The 20,682-nt window shown below is 40.7% G+C and overlaps 1 protein-coding gene and 1 pseudogene across 4 annotated transcripts in view; one reads left to right on the forward strand and one right to left on the reverse strand.

Annotated features, from left to right (window-relative positions):
• The window catches only part of Trappc13 (trafficking protein particle complex subunit 13), a 35,194-nt gene extending 14,512 nt beyond the window's left edge, over positions 1–20,682 (forward strand). The window contains exons 5-13 of one of the 4 annotated variants that reach the window (XM_075976140.1): positions 2,175–2,302; positions 6,161–6,233; positions 6,701–6,745; positions 12,365–12,382; positions 14,432–14,565; positions 16,543–16,741; positions 17,480–17,580; positions 19,701–19,851; positions 19,966–20,226. In XM_075976140.1, the coding sequence (XP_075832255.1) occupies positions 2,175–2,302; positions 6,161–6,233; positions 6,701–6,745; positions 12,365–12,382; positions 14,432–14,565; positions 16,543–16,741; positions 17,480–17,580; positions 19,701–19,851; positions 19,966–20,073 (957 nt within the window). In that variant the 3' untranslated portion in view covers positions 20,074–20,226. Of the gene's footprint in view, positions 1–2,174; positions 2,303–6,160; positions 6,234–6,700; positions 6,746–12,364; positions 12,383–14,431; positions 14,566–16,542; positions 16,742–17,479; positions 17,581–19,700; positions 19,852–19,965 lie in introns of all 4 variants that reach the window. The other 3 variants (XM_075976141.1, XM_075976142.1, XM_075976143.1) reach the window with 3 other exon arrangements.
• On the reverse strand, positions 4,816–5,433 carry LOC142851939 (microtubule nucleation factor SSNA1 pseudogene; annotated as a pseudogene).

The following is a 20,682-nucleotide window of genomic DNA, read 5'->3' on the forward strand; positions in this document are numbered from 1 at the left end:
AAGTTTTATTTATCAACCAATGAGAGCAACACATATTCACAGCATACAGAAAGACCATCCCACAGCACAAAACAAAACAAAAAAACCTTTTAGTGTCACTGGGCTTTTACTAGAAGTAGCCAGCTTCTGTTAGGAAAGCTGTGGTGATCACCGTGGGGGTGCTCTGTAGAAAATGGAACAGTTAGACAACTCTTAGAGTGGTTGGGAAAGCAAATGCTGGAGTGTCCAGTCTCTTAAGAGCTTGAACTGTATTCAAAAGAGAAAGGGCCTGGATAAAGGAAGTAAAAAGTCACTGTGTGCGTGAATGGATAGAGAAAATGTGGCATATATACACACACGAGACCTGTTCTGCTGTAAAGAAAAGGAATTTCTGTCATTTGCAAGAAAGTGAATGGAACTGGGAATAATCGTGTTAAACAAGAGATGGAGAAGACCAGACAGCATGTTTGCACTCTTCTGTGGAACTTTACCCGATAAGCCACAGCCACGTGGTAATACACATATTAATAGAAATGGGTTAATTTAAGATATAAGAATTAGCCAGAAATACGCTTAAGCGATTGGCCAAACAGAATTGCAATTAATACAGATTTCTGTGTGATTATTTCTGGAGTCTGGGTGGCCAGGAACAAATGAGCAGCTTCCCCCAACAGATCATCTGCTGCCAAGCTTGCAACTATAGCCTCTTGGGGTGTCCCTATGATCCATTCACTGAGGAAGAGAAGACTAGAGTCTGGTTTGTTGATGGTCCAGCACACTGTCGAGGCACCACCCAGAAAAGCACAGCTGGGACCCCAGTGAAGGGAAGTCCTCACAGTGGCCAGAACTCTGGGCAGTACACATGGCCATACATTTTCTTTGTAAGGAGAAATGGCCACATGTGCAGCTGTTCACTGATTCATGTGCTCTAGCCAATGAATTGGCTGGCTAGCGAAAGAGCTGGATTGGAAAATTGGTGAGAAAGATTTCTGGGGGAAAGTATATAAATATGGATAGATCTCTCCGGGTGGCAAAAGATGTGAAAATGCGTTGCTGCTTATCGAAAGGTGACTTTATCTGAGGAAGAATGCGATTCACCTTTAAATTGGGCCACACCTTCTGCTGGAAGTCTGTGTAAGGACTTAGAAGAAGGAAGTATTTGCTCTTTGCCTGCTTGCCCTCACCTTGCCAGCAAGTCCATTCCTTCACTGGAATTAGAGCCTACTTCTTGTAGATTCCAGCATAACTGAAGCCGAGCTGAGACAGCCAGCCTTGTGAACTGAGCAACTACTGGGTTCCTGCTGTGAACTGCTGCTCTCCTTTCACAGCCAGCCACAGTTAGATTAGCTGCACTGCGGCCTCTGAGTCAGTGCTTCTCAACCTGTGGGTGGTGACCCCTTTAGGGGTCAAACAACCCTTTTACAAGGATAGCCTAAGACCATCTGAAAGCACAGATATTTACATTTTGATTTATAACAGTAGCAAAATTACAGTTATGAAGTAGCCACAAAAATTTTATGGTTGGGGTCACCACAATGAGGGACTGTATTATAGGATTGCAGTATTAGGAAAGTTGAGAATCACTGCTGTAAGTCATTCTGATAAATCCCCTTTGTGTGTGGGTGTGTGTGGAAAGAGAGAGAGAGATTCATTCTATAAGCTCTGTTACTCTAGAGAACCCTAACTAATACAGCCAGGCACTGTGACGTAGAAGTAAACAAAACAAGAGGTTACTACTCTATAGACATTTCTAGTATGGAAAACAGAACAAAAAACCACAAATAAAGTAATTTTAGATTATAATGCATGTTACAAAGGAAATACGAGCCTATAGTCAATAACTGACATAAAAGGGGGCTGCTATCTAAGAGTTAAAATGACAGACATTCTAAAGTGGTAAAGAGGACATTGGCTGGAGAGTAGCCAGGTAGGAGACAATGCTGCATTAGAGACTTTCTTTTTGTTGGTTGGTTTTTGTCTTTTGAGACAGGGTTTCTTTATGTAGCCTTGGCTGGCCTGGAATTCACTCTGTAGAACCGGCTGGTCTTTAATTCAGAAATCTGCCCCACCACTCTCCCCAGTCCTCTTCCCAGATAACCATCCAGCTGTCCTCATAGCCTTTCCACCCCTGCGCATCCTTACCCTGGAGATGTCTGAGCAACCTCATGTGGATACTTCTTACCTTTTCTTTCAAGGCGGATCTTCAGACAAGTTCTCAGCGTTTAAACCTTTCAGCCTCCAATGCTGCCGTGGCTGAGCTTAAACCCGATTGTTGTATTGATGATGTCATACACCATGAAGTCAAGGAAATTGGAACACACATGTAAGGATTAAGTTTACTGCTTCTCAAAAGCATTTACTCTGTCCTATCTTGACAGTCAAATAGAGAACCAAAGAAGACAAGGTATGACTTTTGCATTCCTGACCTGTGAATGTATTTGAAACTGAATACTGTTTTTCAGTCTGAAAACAAGTGAACATTTTGAGCCTCTGAGATTATTTAGGCTTCACAAGCTCCAGTGGCACCCCTATGCCAGTCACTTCACAGAAGCCGATTATCTCTTCAAACTATTTCTTACTCTTCTCTCTGCTCCATCATCCCTTTCCTTCTCTTCATTGTGTCTGTTAAAACATATAAATACTACCAACACTAAATATAAATTTGCACCTGTAAAATTTGATCAGATGAATTCCACAGCTCTATTGAAGCTACATGAACTTTGAATTAAAGCTTCCTAGAAGCCAAATTTCTGAAACCACCATTTATCAATCACTTTGCTTTTGAAGGATTTCCCATTGGCTTTTGGAAATTCTGGCTTTACGTATGCTTCCAAAGCTGTCTATAACCTAATCCACCTCCTGAGTCAGTCCTCCTTCTCCTTCTGCACTGCGGTCATGTGGGTGTTCTTTAACTCCACACCCACCCTGTAGTGTGAAGTGTTTGCTTACAAAGAACTGCCTGTGGCATTTTGTATAACTTCTCATCTCTCAGAAGAAGCATTACTTCTTCAAAGAAGCTGTGCTCACCTTTGTATATAGCTTCGGCTTCCACAACCTGTTGGGTTTTTTTTTTTTTAATCTTTTGTCTTTACGGTTACTATGGGGTTAAAACATGAAATCTTTGTAGTGTATATATCCCAGGGAAGTAGCAGAGAACAGCGGTTCCTAGCCACTGAAGCTGAGATTCCTGGATCAATTGTGTACATTCACCGTTCCATAGGAAAAGAGCTAAACAGCTGCTTTAGAAGACACAGAACTCAAGGCTAGTCTCAAAACCCGTGGCTACTGTAGTATTTCTGTCCACGCCTAGTCTCCAAACCTATAGGTGCTATATCGTGTTTCTACTGTGAACACTTCCAGGGCAAGTGTTGTGGGGGGTTTGAGTTTGGTTTGGTTTGGTTTTGATTGCTGGTTTGGGGGATGTTTTGCTGTTGTTGTTGTTGTTGTTTTGTTATTTGTGTGTGTGCACGTACATGGGTTTTTGTTTGCTTATGTGTTTATTTTCTTGCTTAGGGGTGTTATGTTTTGTTGAGATGGGGTTATCAGTATTTAGTCAAATTGCTCTTAAACTTGATATGTAGCTAAGCTGCCCTCCAGCTTATGATCCCCCTGCCTCAGCTTCCCCTACTAGTATTAGAGGCATATGCCACCATCTCCAGCTGTGGTATTATGTTTTGATCAACTTGCTTTCTAGCGCCTATCACCAGTACAAGGTACCAGTATAAAGGAGAAATTAAATTACCCAATGTTACCAAGCTGTGTAGAACTATAAAAGATTCTTTCCCAGTCATCCTATATACATATAAATATCTCTGCATATAATATATTTATTTAGACCAAGTTGCGTAAAGCTACTAAAAGATTAATGTGTTTTTCAGCCATTTGATATACATATAAGTATATACATGCATAAAAAATATATAGTAATATATAAATAATGTATTACACACGCTTTTATCCTTTTACATTTACTGTAAATATTTTTCTATATCAGTCAATATCCTTGAAAACATGATTTTCTGAATGATTGCCTCTTACGTGTTTAATCGGTGTGGTTTGTTTACTCCAATGTCACAGTATGTTTTCAGTTTTTTGCTACTTTAAACAACAAAATAATGTGTAGCTATATTGCCTATCAAGTCTTGAAGTAGAAGTTCTGTGTGAATACATCAACATTCTTAAGGCTTTAAACCAAAAGATTGTTTCTAAATTCCTTTCACCATCTGGCAATATAAAGAAATTATGTTTCTCTAACCCTCACCAACCCAAGGAATTCTTGCCAAACCTTGTAAGACTGGAAATGTAGTCTCATTATTTTAGCTTCTGGGCTATGTGTGTGACTGACCATTTCACATTGTATTGACTATTTATAGAATTGTAACACATCTATGTATTTTCATAATCTGGCTATGCATTCTTTTCCTCACATTTGGAGTGACATATTTGTCTTTGTTGATTGAGTTAGAAGAACTCTTTATAAACTAACAATTTAACCATCTTGTCATGTTATTAGAAATATTTTATACTAACGTTTTAATTGTTTTAATAGGTTTTGTTTTGTTGAAACTCACTATGTATCCACGGCTGGCCTGGAACTCAGAGATTCTGCCTGCACCTCTGCCTCTGCCGTGCTGGGATTAAAGGCATGCTCCACCACAGCTAGCTTCCTCCCTAATGCGGACCCTAAGGTTTCAGTTCTGGAGCCAAGAATCTTTCCTCAGCATGCCTGGCCTGGGCCCACAGTGGCTGAGGAGACAAAGTGAGGGGCTCCCACAGTACTTGGACTAGGACCAGGACCTTCCTGGCAGCCCAAGGAAATACAGGGGCTTCAGAGAGAGGCCCCTCATGGAGCTAACCAGGAGCTCAGGGTCCCCATGATACAGAGCTGGGAACTCCTTTCCCGTTGGACTGTCCTAGGGCTTTTCTCGTCACCCAAGGCAGGTGGAGGTCGGAAGTTGTCCCTCTGGGCACCTGAGATCTTGGGAAGGCATCTGAGGCCACGAAGAACAGAGATGCTTTAGGACAGACACGTCGGGGACTGGGCAGCCATAGGCCATGGCTGAGACGGGCACTGGGCAGCTGTCCTTGCCTCCTCTACTCTTCTGGTCTGAGGCTGTGGCTTTAGTCAGGTTCCCAGCTTCCCTTTTGAGGACATTCAGCAGAGTCTGGGAGCTCTCCAGGATCTTGAGGTAGGCGGCCTCGGTCTCGGCGATGGTCTGGTCAAACTCGTTGCGAGAGGCGATCTTGCGCGCCCCGTTCTCCTTGACGCGGGCCAGCTTCTCCGTTAGCTGCCTCACCTCATTCTGCAGCTGCTGCTTTTCATCCTCCTCCTGCTGGATCTGCCGGCACAGCTCCTCTCCCTTCTGACACAGCTCCTCCAAGCACTTGACCAGCTCATTGTTGTAGTTCTGCAGCGCCACGCCCTGTTGGGTCATGGTCGGCGCCGCGCCTGGAAGCCTCTGGATTTTCTTTAGTGCAAATGAACTCTTTTCCCCTTCAGTCATTTGCTTATTCTGGACATTATTTTTGGACATATTCTACTTACAAAGTAAGAATTTGAAGTTCCTATTCCAAAAGAGCTACCTATCTCTTTTTTACTTTTTTTATTTTATGTGTCTGTGTGTGAGACTGTGTAAATATAGTTAGTATATCAGGTGTGTGCAGGAGCCAGTGGAGGCCAGAAGAGGGTGTAGATCCCTGGAAGTGGAGTTTAGCAGGCTGTTCTGAGCAGCCCTGTGAGTGGAGAGTCAAACCCATGTCCTCTGCCAGCACAGGAGGCCCCTTTAAGCACTCAGTCATCTCCGGCCCCCTGATCTCATTTTCTCAGACAGTATTTTCTTGTTCATGTGTCTATATCCGTATATGTTGTTTTCCCTGCTGTAATCTCATTTAGATTCAGTTTCACATTGTTGACGTAATCTTTTTTACATTCATAAGTAGAATTGAAGTATTTTAAATTTATTAAGGAGTGACGTGGACGCTAAGCAGTGGCACACACCTTTAAATCCTAGCACTTAGGAGGCAGAAGCCGGTGGATCTCTGTGGATTTGAGGCCAGCCTGGTCTACAAAGAGAGTTCTAAGATACTCAAGGCTACACAGAGAAACCTTGTCTTGAAAAACAAAACAAAAAAAGTAAGAAGGAAAATGATTTCAGACTATTAAGACGTCTTTCTGTTTCAGCTTGGTGTGTGCTGTGAGTTATACAACTCAGGGCGGAGAAAAAATGTACTTCAGAAAATTCTTCAAATTTCAGGTATTGAATATGGCAGAGATAAAGTTGTTTTCAAATGCCTTTTGTTTTTCTGGGAGTGTGATTATTCCCCCTCTGGGGAACAAGTTTTAATTAAATAGCTCCCTTCTTAGTTCATGTATAAACTGGTTCAAAAGTCAGACTAAGTTCAAACGTTATCACCAGTGTAATGTTTTTATAATAAAATGAGGCATTTTGTTTCAAAGTAAAATCTCGTTTTATTGATGAGACAAAACACAAAAATATAAAGAGATAAAATGAATATAAAGTCTAAATAAGATGATTGAAAATAGCATTGAATGTCCAAAGAATTATTTAAATGAAAAATTACTGATTCTTTTACAGAAATATTGCATATACAATAAAAAAATCTTTAACAATTAGACATGGCTTTGGGTCACTAAAGCCTATATTTTAAAATAAGCACTATTGAGTCTGAGTTTCCTGACTGTTTTCTTTGTTTTGACCAGGTCCTCAAACCACTGGATGTGAAAACCAAATTTTACAATGCAGAGGTAAGTAAGTGTTGGGCACTTAATAAGACTTCAAATTAAACATTGAAATCGTGACTGAAAATCAGAGGTGCTGCATTTCCTGTCAAGTTTAGTAAACTGCTGGTACGAGGGAGCTAATCCAGTAGGAAGTGAATTGCCTTAAAGTGTCCCTTGTTCTGCTGGGTTCAACCTACATACAAACAGCGTGTCCTGACTTCCGCTCTCGTGGTTTTCTGGGACAGTCACCCTTTTTGTTAAACAACTGCCCTCAATCCTCCATAATGGTGGTGGTATTTCTTTCAAATACCAGCAATCTGCTGAGTATTTGCAGTGACTTTGGATGTTATACGACTCAAGTGGCAGGCATAGACTCACTATCCACTGAAGAGAAGTGCAGCGAGACCTCCCTGGGCATCCAGTGCACCAAGAAGAGCCAGGCGGCAAAGTGGCTTGAAAGCCACTGGGAAAGCTTCATTGGGCAAAACTGAGAAAGACATAACTTGAAGGGTAGGAGGTGATTTATTCTTTAGCACAGAGGAAAATTAAGTAGGGCCGACCCCAATAGAAAGGATTTTGTTGTTTAGATTTTTGCCAAAAAATTCTTTATTTCCTCCAGAGCTGTAGAAATTGAGATGTCACCTAGAAATGGTGGCACTTGCCGTAATCACTTGGCTGGGATGCTGAAGCAGGTGGATAGGGAATTAGGCCAACTCTGTTGCACAGTGAGCTACAGGTCACCCTGAGACATATAGAGACCCTGGCGTGAAAAAAAAGAGGAATCTTTTTATGAAAATTCCTTTTACCCCTCAAAATCTCTATGATAAATTGAGAATTACTCCAGCGGTATTTTGTCGTAAAGATTACTTCTTTTACTTATACCAGGTGGTGATGAGGAATTTGCAATCCTGTCACGCTGTTGCTCAGAATAAAGGGTGTGTTATAGCTATAGTTGTTTAGTTGTCACAGTAAAGGAACCTAGCGTGTAAATACCTACTAGAGGAAAGGGAAAATGCATGGAATTAACAAGAAGATATAGAGTGGTACATAAAATAACAACAGGGTAAGAATGGGAGTAGTCTAACATAGTGCGAAAACAAAAAGAAACAGTGGAATAAAGCTCTATGGTCTCAAAGTTTCTCAAAATTACAGGTTAGACAAATACTGTTCAGCCAATAGCATAATCAAATTGTCTATTTTAAGTAGTGAGTAAACCACATCATTGTGAATGGATGATATGAAATACTTTCCTACGGTCCTTGTACCATGTATTTGTCAAACATGTTTTGATACTGTTTCTAATCATGCTTGACATGAATCACCTAAATAAAAACTGGTTTCATGAAAAATTTTGCTGTGGTTTTCTAAACTAGGAAAGTCTTGCAGGCAGATACAGAAATCAGTAACTGAGAGTCAGACACTTGGTCACCTGCTCGGTTCAAAGCCTTGTGTCAGGTGTGGAAGCAAAATAATATAAGCAGGTACCTTCCCTAGCTTCAAGAAACTTACTCTGGTGGAGGGGACTTCATAACATAATATAACTGCAATACATGTGACTCCTGGTGTCCCAAACACTGACAGGAGCTCAGGAACATAGCAGTGACAAATTATTACCAGCTATACCTTTGACGAAAGAGATGTCATTTGACATTGGACTTACTAAGCCTACTTTTATATATGTATTTACATAATGTACAATAGACTGAAATCTAATAAGAAGAAAATAAGCTGAATTGTCTGGGATGATCTATCCCAACTTTTTCTGAAGTATGACCTATGACAACTTTATGGTAACTTTAATCACCCAAGATCCTCCTCTAGGGAAAGATTCCAGCATAAGTAAATTCAAGACAAGCTTTATAATGCTCTGTTCTCAATGTGGGATGGCGTATACAGCCACCTGAGCTGTGGAGAACGGCAGTGCAGGTAAAGAATGCACACCAGGAGAATGCAGTACAGGTAAACATTGTGTACATCAGGAGAATGTAGTACAGGTAAACAGTGTACATCAGGAGAATGCAGTACAGGTAAACATTGTGTACACCAGGAGAATGCAGTACAGGTAAACATTGTGTACATCAGGAGAATACAGTATAGGTAAACATTGTGTACACCAGGAGAATACAGTATAGGTAAACATTGTGTACACCAGGAGAATGCAGTACAGGTAAACATTGTGTACACCAGGAGAATGCAGTATAGGTAAACATTGTGTACATCAGGAGAATGCAGTACAGGTAAACATTGTGTACAACAGGAGACTGCAGTACAGGTAAACATTGTGTACACCAGGAGAATGTAGTACAGGTAAACATTATGTACATCAGGAGAATGTAGTATAGGTAAACATTGTGTACATCAGGAGAATGTAGTACAGGTAAACATTGTGTACACCAGGAGAATGCAGTACAGGTAAATACCGTACACCAGGAGAATGCAGTACAGGTAAACATTGTGTACACCAGGAGAATGCAGTACAGGTAAACATTGTGTACACCAGGAGAATGCAGTATAGGTAAACATTGTGTACATCAGGAGAATGTAGTACAGGTAAACATTGTGTACATCAGGAGAATGTAGTATAGGTAAACATTGTGTACACCAGGAGAATGCAGTATAGGTAAACATTGTGTACATCAGGAGAATGCAGTATAGGTAAACATTGTGTACATCAGGAGAATGCAGTATAGGTAAACATTGTGTACATCAGGAGAATGCAGTATAGGTAAACATTGTGTACACCAGGAGAATGCAGTACAGGTAAACATTGTGTACACCAGGAGAATGCAGTATAGGTAAACATTGTGTACATCAGGAGAATGCAGTATAGGTAAACATTGTGTACATCAGGAGAATGCAGTACAGGTAAACATTGTGTACACCAGGAGAATGCAGTACAGGTAAATACCGTACACCAGGAGAATGCAGTACAGGTAAATACCGTACACCAGGAGAATGCAGTATAGGTAAACATTGTGTACACCAGGAGAATGCAGTACAGGTAAACATTGTGTACACCAGGAGAATGCAGTATAGGTAAACATTGTGTACATCAGGAGAATGCAGTATAGGTAAACATTGTGTACACCAGGAGAATGCAGTACAGGTAAACATTGTGTACACCAGGAGAATGCAGTACAGGTAAACATTGTGTACACCAGGAGAATGCAGTACAGGTAAACATTGTGTACATCAGGAGAATGCAGTACAGGTAAATACCGTACACCAGGAGAATGCAGTATAGGTAAACATTGTGTACACCAGGAGAATGCAGTATAGGTAAACATTGTGTACATCAGGAGAATGCAGTATAGGTAAACATTGTGTACATCAGGAGAATGCAGTACAGGTAAACATTGTGTACATCAGGAGAATGTAGTATAGGTAAACATTGTGTACATCAGGAGAATGCAGTACAGGTAAACATTGTGTACATCAGGAGAATGCAGTACAGGTAAACATTGTGTACATCAGGAGAATGCAGTACAGGTAAACATTGTGTACATCAGGAGAATGCAGTACAGGTAAACATTGTGTACACCAGGAGAATGCAGTACAGGTAAACATTGTGTACATCAGGAGAATGCAGTACAGGTAAACATTGTGTACACCAGGAGAATGCAGTACAGGTAAATACCGTACACCAGGAGAATGCAGTACAGGTAAATACCGTACACCAGGAGAATGCAGTATAGGTAAACATTGTGTACACCAGGAGAATGCAGTATAGGTAAACATTGTGTACATCAGGAGAATGTAGTACAGGTAAACATTGTGTACACCAGGAGAATGCAGTATAGGTAAACATTGTGTACATCAGGAGAATGCAGTATAGGTAAACATTGTGTACATCAGGAGAATGCAGTATAGGTAAACATTGTGTACACCAGGAGAATGCAGTACAGGTAAACATTGTGTACACCAGGAGAATGCAGTACAGGTAAACATTGTGTACACCAGGAGAATGCAGTACAGGTAAACATTGTGTACATCAGGAGAATGCAGTACAGGTAAATACCGTACACCAGGAGAATGCAGTATAGGTAAACATTGTGTACACCAGGAGAATGCAGTATAGGTAAACATTGTGTACATCAGGAGAATGCAGTATAGGTAAACATTGTGTACATCAGGAGAATGCAGTACAGGTAAACATTGTGTACATCAGGAGAATGTAGTATAGGTAAACATTGTGTACATCAGGAGAATGCAGTACAGGTAAACATTGTGTACATCAGGAGAATGCAGTACAGGTAAACATTGTGTACATCAGGAGAATGCAGTACAGGTAAACATTGTGTACATCAGGAGAATGCAGTACAGGTAAACATTGTGTACACCAGGAGAATGCAGTACAGGTAAACATTGTGTACATCAGGAGAATGCAGTACAGGTAAACATTGTGTACACCAGGAGAATGCAGTACAGGTAAATACCGTACACCAGGAGAATGCAGTACAGGTAAATACCGTACACCAGGAGAATGCAGTATAGGTAAACATTGTGTACACCAGGAGAATGCAGTATAGGTAAACATTGTGTACATCAGGAGAATGTAGTACAGGTAAACATTGTGTACACCAGGAGAATGCAGTATAGGTAAACATTGTGTACATCAGGAGAATGCAGTATAGGTAAACATTGTGTACATCAGGAGAATGCAGTATAGGTAAACATTGTGTACATCAGGAGAATGCAGTATAGGTAAACATTGTGTACATCAGGAGAATGCAGTATAGGTAAACATTGTGTACACCAGGAGAATGCAGTACAGGTAAACATTGTGTACACCAGGAGAATGCAGTATAGGTAAACATTGTGTACATCAGGAGAATGCAGTATAGGTAAACATTGTGTACATCAGGAGAATGCAGTATAGGTAAACATTGTGTACATCAGGAGAATGCAGTATAGGTAAACATTGTGTACACCAGGAGAATGCAGTACAGGTAAACATTGTGTACATCAGGAGAATGCAGTACAGGTAAATACCGTACACCAGGAGAATGCAGTACAGGTAAACATTGTGTACATCAGGAGAATGCAGTACAGGTAAACATTGTGTACATCAGGAGAATGCAGTACAGGTAAACATTGTGTACACCAGGAGAATGTAGTACAGGTAAACATTGTGTACATCAGGAGAATGTAGTATAGGTAAACATTGTGTACACCAGGAGAATACAGTATAGGTAAACATTGTGTACACCAGGAGAATGCAGTATAGGTAAACATTGTGTACATCACGAGAATGCAGTATAGGTAAACATTGTGTACATCAGGAGAATGCAGTACAGGTAAACATTGTGTACATCAGGAGAATTCTGTACAGGTAAACAATGTGTACAAGCAGGTTAGTGAGCAAACTCTGCCCTCAATATGTCTTTCCCTATTTGTTCTTTTTTAAATATTCAGCCATAATGTTCTTCTCTGTCCCATTGTCATTTAACCATAGCAATTTCACCGTTTTAGAAAAGTAGTTTGTCATATTTCTGTATGTTGCTTCCTGTTTACTTTCTTGTTTACTAATGCTGTCTTTAGTAAGTAAAAAAAATGCAGAGATGCATTTTATTTTAAAGTTATTCTTTTTCTTTAACATTTAACTCTGATTTTTCTAATTATTCTTTTTTATTTTTCCATTAGAGTGACCTCAGTTCTGTGGTAATTTCATTTTTTATTATAAATTTATATGCTTTTCTCATCCCTTTTTGACTTTGCCTAATTAATCTCTCTAAAAACATAGTGGAAAAACAGTTAGTTGTGAATACTAGATCTGTGGCTTCTGAAGAAATACACAATTTGAGCATGCTTTTTAAATTGTGAGATTGAAGATTAAATTGTCACACTGAAGCAGCTCCATTCTAATTTCTAGTCTCTTTGGGTGTTTTTTAGAGGGGACATACAATCTCGGTATCTTTTATTCTTGGATTTTCAATGTTTTGCTGTGAAATATCCAATTACCTTTCATTCCTCACATAGAATGTACAATTGAAAGAGATGCACAGTGGTTTTATATCTGGGTCAGGTAAAGCTGGCCTTTTGATAAAAGCAGGCAAAAGAAAAGCAAATTTCCCATACTGACTGGATTCATGTTTCAACTCTATCTACAATACGTAGCGTTTGCATATGCTGTCCATGGGTAGGAGCTGCCCTGGTCCTCGTTTTTCAGATGTCCAGTGACTTTGTACTCACTGTTCACACTAACTTGGTTTTCCATTATGCTGCTTCTCTTCATTTCTTTAAGCTGTTCATTACTTTATACAGAGAATTGCATTTTAATAATTGAAATGTGGGCCTTGGGTTGTTTTAAGAGCAATGGATTTTTGGGATATATTCACTTATTTTTTTTTTAAAGGAAAAGTCACTGAGCTGGGTATAGTAGCACATGCCTTTGATCCCAGCACTCAGGAAGCAGAGGCAGATGGGTCTCTGTGAGTTCGAGGCCATCCTGGTCTACAAAGTGAGTTCCAGGACAGCCATGGATGTTATACAGAGAAACCCTGTCTCAAAAAAACCAAAGGGGGAAAAAAGAAAAAGGAAAAAAGTAATCAAATTATGAGTTTAAATGGCACATTGCTTTAGCTGGGTGTGGTGCACACCTGTCTTGTCTACATAGTTCCAGGACAGGGAGAGCTAATAGAGATGTTCTGTCTCAAAAGGGGGGGGTGGTACATTATTTTAAAAACATTCCTTGTACTAATGTTTTGACGTGAGCACATGTCTAAAAGGCTAGAGAATCTGCTAAGGCACATTAAATTATAACTTCATTATATTTTACATGATTGTCATTTTTCTGACTTTAGCATTTTAAAAGCTCCTAATTTCCCAATTTGAGGGCATAGTTAATTTCCGAGTTCTATAATTGAAACTTCTTTGGGGGGGAGTACTTTTTGAATTACTTTAGCATAACATTTTTTATTCTTCAGTCACTCAAAACAGACCCAGAACCAAGAGGCATGAAATTAAGAATGTTAAGCAGAAGTAACTAGGGAATTCAATGTTTTTGTAAATTGAATATTGAAGTTATGCACTGACTGAACTTAATGATGCCATTTTGAAATTGTCAAAGTCTATAGACTATTTCAGTGTGGCTAGTTTAAAAGCTGAAGTATCATTAGCCCACTCCCCACATTATGATTTCACCTTAAATATCTGTATAAAATGAACCAAGAAGTGACTAAGACTACTTATGAATTTCTTTACTTTAAAAAAAATCTACACCCTAAAGGGTATAAAAATAGATTATTCATCACTGGTGTCACTATCTCACATGAAGTAATTACACGCTAGTTACGTTGTGCTGGAATATTTGACTGAAGACCTGATTTTCTGCCCTTAGCACTGAGTGTGCCCATCACACTGAAGTCCCTTCTAACATTTGAACATCTTATCAGATTGGGATTTTTGTTGTTGTTACTGAAGTATGAGTTAAATGCATGCTTCTAGATTCTATAAAACATAAACTATAAGCCGGTTATCCCACATCCATTGTTTGGCAGGGTACCTGTTGACTAACACCTCACTTTGCTCCTGTTTATTATGTTAGGATGAAGATTTCTTTTCTTGCATTAATTGTGACACTTTTGATTTGCAGGCATGAACTAATCACATTTGTGGTTAATATTTTTTCATATAAGTAAGATATTTTCATTGTGGCAAATACTTTAAATCTCATGACATTTTGGTGGATTTGTTTCTCCATGTCCCTAGACTGATGAAGTCTTTCTCGAAGCTCAAATTCAGAACATTACAACCTCACCCATGTTTATGGAGAAAGTTTCACTGGAGCCGTCAATAATGTACAATGTAACAGAATTAAATTCGGTGACCCAGGCCGGGGAATGGTAAATATGAAATGTTTGCTATTATTTGGAAAGATGCAAGCTTTTCTGATGTCCCCTAGTCTAGTAGATTTTGATTTATTTTAAAATAATTGGGGGACATAATTTTTTAGGGAAGCTTTAGATTCATCATAACCTCAGTGAGAAAGTAGAAGTCCCACAGGTTGTCCTCTGCAGCCAGTTTCTCCTTTGGTTTCTGTTTTCTTACGTGCCTTTTTGTGTGTTTTAGAGCCAAGCTCTCTCCATGTTGCCAGGTTAAGCTCAAGCTAGCCTTCTGCAACAGCTTCCCAAAGAGCATCGTACTCCATTGCATCCAGCTCTCCCATCTTGTACTGATGTAGCACTTGTTATGATTGGTGGACCAGTGTTGATTCTTAATACAAGCAAAATCCCACAGTTGAAGCCCACGTATATGTCGTACACATACACACTGTAACACTGGACAAGTGCATAACGGCGTGTCTGCCATTGCTATGAGGTCTCCGTACACCTCCTTGTGTCTCCCTCTACATAAACAGCCTCGCCTTTGCCCGTCTTGTGTTGCACTGTTGAAAGTACTTGTTCTCGTTCTCTCTCTCTCTCTCTCTCTCTCTCCCCCCCCCTCTCTTCCCAATACAAGTTTCTTTGCATAAATGCATGTTCTCTCTGTCTCTGTGTGTGTGTGTATCTGTCTGTCTGTCTTTCTCTCTTTTCCCAATACAAGTTTCTTTGCATAAGTGCATGTTGTCTCTCTCTCTCTCTCTGTCTCTCTCTCTGTGTGTTTCTCTCTGTCTCTGTCTCTCTCTCTCTCTCTCCCTTCCCATACAGTTTTCTTCACGTAGCTCTGTAGCCTGGTCTTGAACTCAGAGATTCACCTGCCTCTTCCTCTTGAGTGCTGGGATTAAAGGTATGCACCACCTCCCAACTGCACTTGTTCCCTAACCTTCACATTTCACCCAGATAAATCTGAAACTATCATTATTATTCTGCCAGTGATAAAACTGAAACATGGGAAGGATGGTGGAGAAGAAATTAGGAAATGAAGATAGAGTGAGTGTGAGTTTGGAAAAGAAATTATCGGCATATGAGAAGACATGCACGTCCGAGTAGATGACTTTAACTAGTGTGTGGAAAGTGTCCATGTCTTTCTATAGCTATTTCAGAAGAGAAGGAACAATTAAATGTATTATTAATGTAGATGAGGAGGTAGCAGCTGGGGAGCGTGCCTGACTTTTCCAGTGAATTGATTCCTAGTAATTCCTAGCAGTAAACAGCTCGTGTGGTGGGTTAGGATATAGGAAGGCTGACAGCCTCCTTTACTAGCACTGAGAAAACAGCTTCCCATCCTTCATTCATTTTGAAAGCAATTACAAAGATTAGAATGGTGTATCTCGAGGGTGGTGGTGTAGCTAAATGGTTTAGCACTTGCCTAGCGTGTACAACACCCAGGATTCTCTCCCCAGTGCCACACAGAGAAACAGAATAGCATATATTGCTCTGTTTCTAAGCTAGTTTCTCTCTGTCCCCCATCTTTTTGTGGGAGGGGTGGTCCTGGGGACTGACCCAGTGCCTCACACATGCTATGAGATATATGCTACATCAGATAGCCCCAAGCCTCTTTTTTACTTTTTTATTTTGAGACAGTCTTACTAAGTTGCCCAAGATGGCCTTGAACTCACTGTCTCATCAGGAAGATATTCCTTTTCATTTGGATTAAAATCTCTGGCTGCTCCTAGATCTCCGTGCAGTAAATCATCCAATTCGTATCCTAAAGAATTAACCACATGAGCCAGGCATGGTGGTGCACACCTTTAGCACTTGGGAGGTGGATCCCTGTGAGTAGGAAATCAGCCTGGTCTACAGAGTGAGTTCCATGACAGCCAGGGTTACACAGAGAAACCCTGTCTCAAAGAACCAAGAAGAAAAAAAGAATTAACCATGTGAGATTTCCTTCAGAAAGATGCTAGCAGACTTCTTTCTGTCTATTTCTACACCTGCCAGTGTGTCTACATTTGGATCCAGAGGGTATTTGCAGCCAATGGATACACGCCAGTACTTATACTGCCTAAAGCCCAAGAAGGAATTTGCAGAAAAAGCTGGCATCATTAAAGGCGTAACAGTCATTGGAAAATTGGACATAGTGTGGAAAACAAACCTAGGTGAAAGGGGACGGTTACAGACCAGCCAACTTCAAAGAATGGTGAGTCTAGCAAACACTTCAGTGTGGGGTTGGGTACACAGGGGACACATAGGTATTACAGCTTAACACTAAAAAGCAGGGCACCATGAAGTCAGATTTCTAGAAAATACTAATAGTTGTTTTGATCGCTTGGTAGAAACCTAGTGTTGAGATTCATGGAAATGTTCAGTCAGATGTTGGTTTCTCTTTAGTGTGTGTGTGTGTGTGTGTGTGTGTGTGTGTTTTGTTAAACTTTACCAACCAGGACTTAAGATAGCTGCTTACCAGCTGTTCTTGTCTTTCGTAAGTCCTGCTCACTGTTCATCTGACTCCCATTACATTGAGGTGCTCTGGGCAGTGTCCTGAACTCTATAGCGCTTGCCTGCTGTTTAGCCTTTGTTGTGATTGTTTTGCGACGGGGTATCACTGTGTAGCCCTGGCTGGTCTGGAACTCAGCAAACCTTTGAGATCAGATCCCCTGTGTCCTAACACATTCCTTATCTAGAGGCAAGATTCATCTTTATTTTACTGAGTCCCGGAGTAATTATATCACAAACAGTCCAGGTTTGCAGGATTGTTCTACCCAAGCTCACAGTAAAAGAGGTGAGCGTGGGAGACCCGAGCAGGGCTGCAGAATTTCACAGAGCATCAACTTAGAGATCTGTGCCTGCTGAGGGAAGGTGCTGGTATAGTACTTTTGTTAGCATCGGAAGGTTTCTTTAATAGGTGTAGTTTAACTGTGTTACTTTCTTTTCACAGGCTCCAGGTTATGGAGATGTTAGGCTATCTTTAGAGGCCATCCCAGATACCGTGAACCTAGAAGAACCTTTCCATATTACCTGTAAAATCACAAACTGCAGGTAATGCCAGTGTGTGTGGATGGGCCCCCTGTCTCCTCACCTAAAAGTACTTGCTAATCTTTTAATTATTCCCCTACCCTTTTTTACTTTTTTATTTTATTTATTTATTTATTTATTTGTTTGTTTTTCGAGACAGGGTTTCTCTGTGGCTTTGGAGCCTGTCCTGGAACTAGCTCTGTAGACCAGGCTGGTCTCGAACTCACAGAGATCTGCCTGCCTCTGCCTCCTGAGTGCTGGGATTAAAGGCCTGCGCCACCACTGCCCGGCTCCCCTACCCTTTTTTAGTTTTTGAGACAGTCTCCTTGTATAACCCTAGCTATCCTGGAACTTACTAGGATAAGACAGGGCTAGCCTCAGACTCAGAGATCTGCCTGCTTCTGCCTACCCAATGCTGGGATTAAAGATGTGCACCTCTGTGCCCTTTAAATATCCCGTCACTTCTTATATTGAATACCACTGGTAATAATGTTTATAAATATTTGAAGTCCTAGTGTTTCATTCATTAATGGTAATATGTGGTAGGTATTAATTACTGACACTATGGAAGAGAGCTAGAGAAGGCCACATTTATCCTTCCTTCAGATTTCATAGTGCTGAAAGATGAGCTGCAGGCTCTTATGGGATGGCATAGATGTAGAATAGTCAGCTCATTTCTCTGATGCTTAAACTTGAGCCATATCTTTAATATGAACAAGAAAAAATGTGGGTCAAAACTTAACATAAGAGGTACCTATAGTTGGGAAAAATGATTCTGATTTTTGTCTGTTGCCTATTTTCTTTAGGAGTGTTTTCTAAGACAGTCTTGTCATATAACCCAGATTGGCTTTGAACTTATAATAATCTTTTTGTTTTCTGAGTGATGGGAATACAGGCTAAAGTTTTTTGTTTGTTTTTGAGACAGGGTCTTACTGTGTAACCTTGGCTTGCCTAGAACTGCTATATGGACCAGGCTGACGTCAAATTCATAGAGGTCCACCAGCCTTTGTCTCCTGGAGTGATGGGACTAAAGGCATCCACCACCACACCCAGCCATTAAGCAGTTTTGCAAATAAACAGAAGAAGCAAATAATAGACAGTTTAAAGCATAAACGACTTATATCCAGCAAAGTCGTCTTGCTAGTACTCACATGATCTGTTTGGGTACTGCAATAGTATTGCAGTGTTGAGTCGCCCTTTACTATGGCTGTAGAACCACTTTACTTTCATACTTCTATCCCTTAGGTCTAAGGAACTAGGAAATGCCCTTCAAAGTTAGAGAAGTGCCTGATCACACTCTATGTCTATGAAGCTACTATATACATACTACTACTACTTGGTTGTTGTTGTTTTGAGGCAGGGTCTCTAACCCAGGCTGGCACCGAACTCCTTGAGGATGACCTTGAACTTCTGACTCTAGCTGGTGACACTTGTAACAGCAGCACTGGAGGAATTGAGGGAAGAGACCAAAAGTTCAACGTCATCTTCAGCTACAAAGAGAGTGTCAAGGCAGTCCAGAGGACATGAGACCTTGTCTCCAGACTCTGAGGAGTGAGAAGGCTCCCTGGGCTAGGGCATTTGCTGCCAGGTGTGTGTGTCAACCTGAGTCTGAGTCCCAGAACCCATATGGACGAGGGACAAAGCCAACTCTTGCAAGGTTGTCCACTGACCTCCACATGCACACCCCTGCACAGACACACAGACATGAGGTAGATAGGTAGGTAGGTAGGTAGGTAGGTAGGTAGGTAGGTAGATAGATAGTAGGTAGATAGATAGATAGATAGATAGATAGATAGATAGATAGATAGATAGATAGATAGATAACAACTGGAAAACCACCTCAACTGGTGTGAGGCTTCTATAAGCCTGGAGGATGCCGTGACCCCATTGTCCTTATTCTGTCTTTTTGTTGGTTTTGCTTTTGAGACAGTGCCTCCTTACAGCCTGGCCTCACACTGGCTGCCCTCCATCATCCTGGCTCCGTCATTCTACCTTAAGTAATGACACGCTCATTTTTTCCATTTTTTCTCTGGTTCTTATTCTCCTGGACAATCAGAAAGTAAACTTACTGAAAAGTAGAAGGAATGTGATGGTGTCTCCTTAGGAAATAAACAAGGTTTATTCCTGCCCTCTGATTGCCTCAGCAGTGAGAGGACGATGGACCTGGTCCTGGAAATGTGCAATACTAATTCTATCCACTGGTGCGGGATTTCGGGAAGACAGCTAGGAAAGCTGCATCCAAGCTCCTCACTCTGCCTGGCCCTGACTCTCCTGTCTTCAGTACAGGGGCTCCAGGTACGTTTTCTTTTTGGTAATCAACAGGGTGGGCTAAATTATGATTTGTAATAGCCGTATTTTCTCTAATAATCATCGGTGATTGAAAACTGAAGTGCCTCTCTCTCTCTCTAGAGTGTCTCTGGCCTAAGACTCACTGACACATTCTTAAAGAGAACATACGAATACGACGACATTGCGCAAGTCTGTGTGGTCTCTTCAGCCGTGGAAGTGGAAGCCTAAGGAAAATTCCTAATGTTAAATTTCTTGTTTAATCACAGAACTGTTCCCTGTATTTTGTCAGCTTTGTGAAATATGAACAGCAAAAATAAGTATCTGTTATTTAAATTTGTTTTCTGTAAAACAATTAAATAGTAAATATTTGTTGTAAAAGCAGTGGTTTTATCTTGTGAGTTGTACTCCAAATGAGCAGAACTTGTCAGTGTTTCCTACACATATTTCATCCTTTAAGATAACTCTCGGCTTTTGTTTGTAACAAGCTCAATTCTTGAAGCTTTTTGTCTACCAAGTAGATTTTTGTAAAAGCAAACCTTCTTGTGAAGGGCCAGTATCCGATGTCTTGGGCTCTGGCGGTAAATGAACTCCACCATCTGAGTACAGCAGCAAGGGTGTCCGTGGTGATGGCACCTGCTGCTTAGGGCCCCAGGACTACAGTTTAGTAATTCAGTCTGGAAGATACTGTGACACTTTGTATACAAGTGTAGTTAATCAACCACAGTCTCTTTCCTGGGTGCCTAGACAACAGAAAATCCTTGTCTGAAACAATTCAGGTCCCCCTCCTGTAACCTGATTATTTCTTAACACAGGATAAACATTTTCAGTTGTTTTCAA

This window comes from Microtus pennsylvanicus, chromosome 6 (assembly GCF_037038515.1).
Source record: "Microtus pennsylvanicus isolate mMicPen1 chromosome 6, mMicPen1.hap1, whole genome shotgun sequence".
In the NCBI taxonomy this organism is placed as follows: domain Eukaryota; kingdom Metazoa; phylum Chordata; class Mammalia; order Rodentia; family Cricetidae; genus Microtus; species Microtus pennsylvanicus.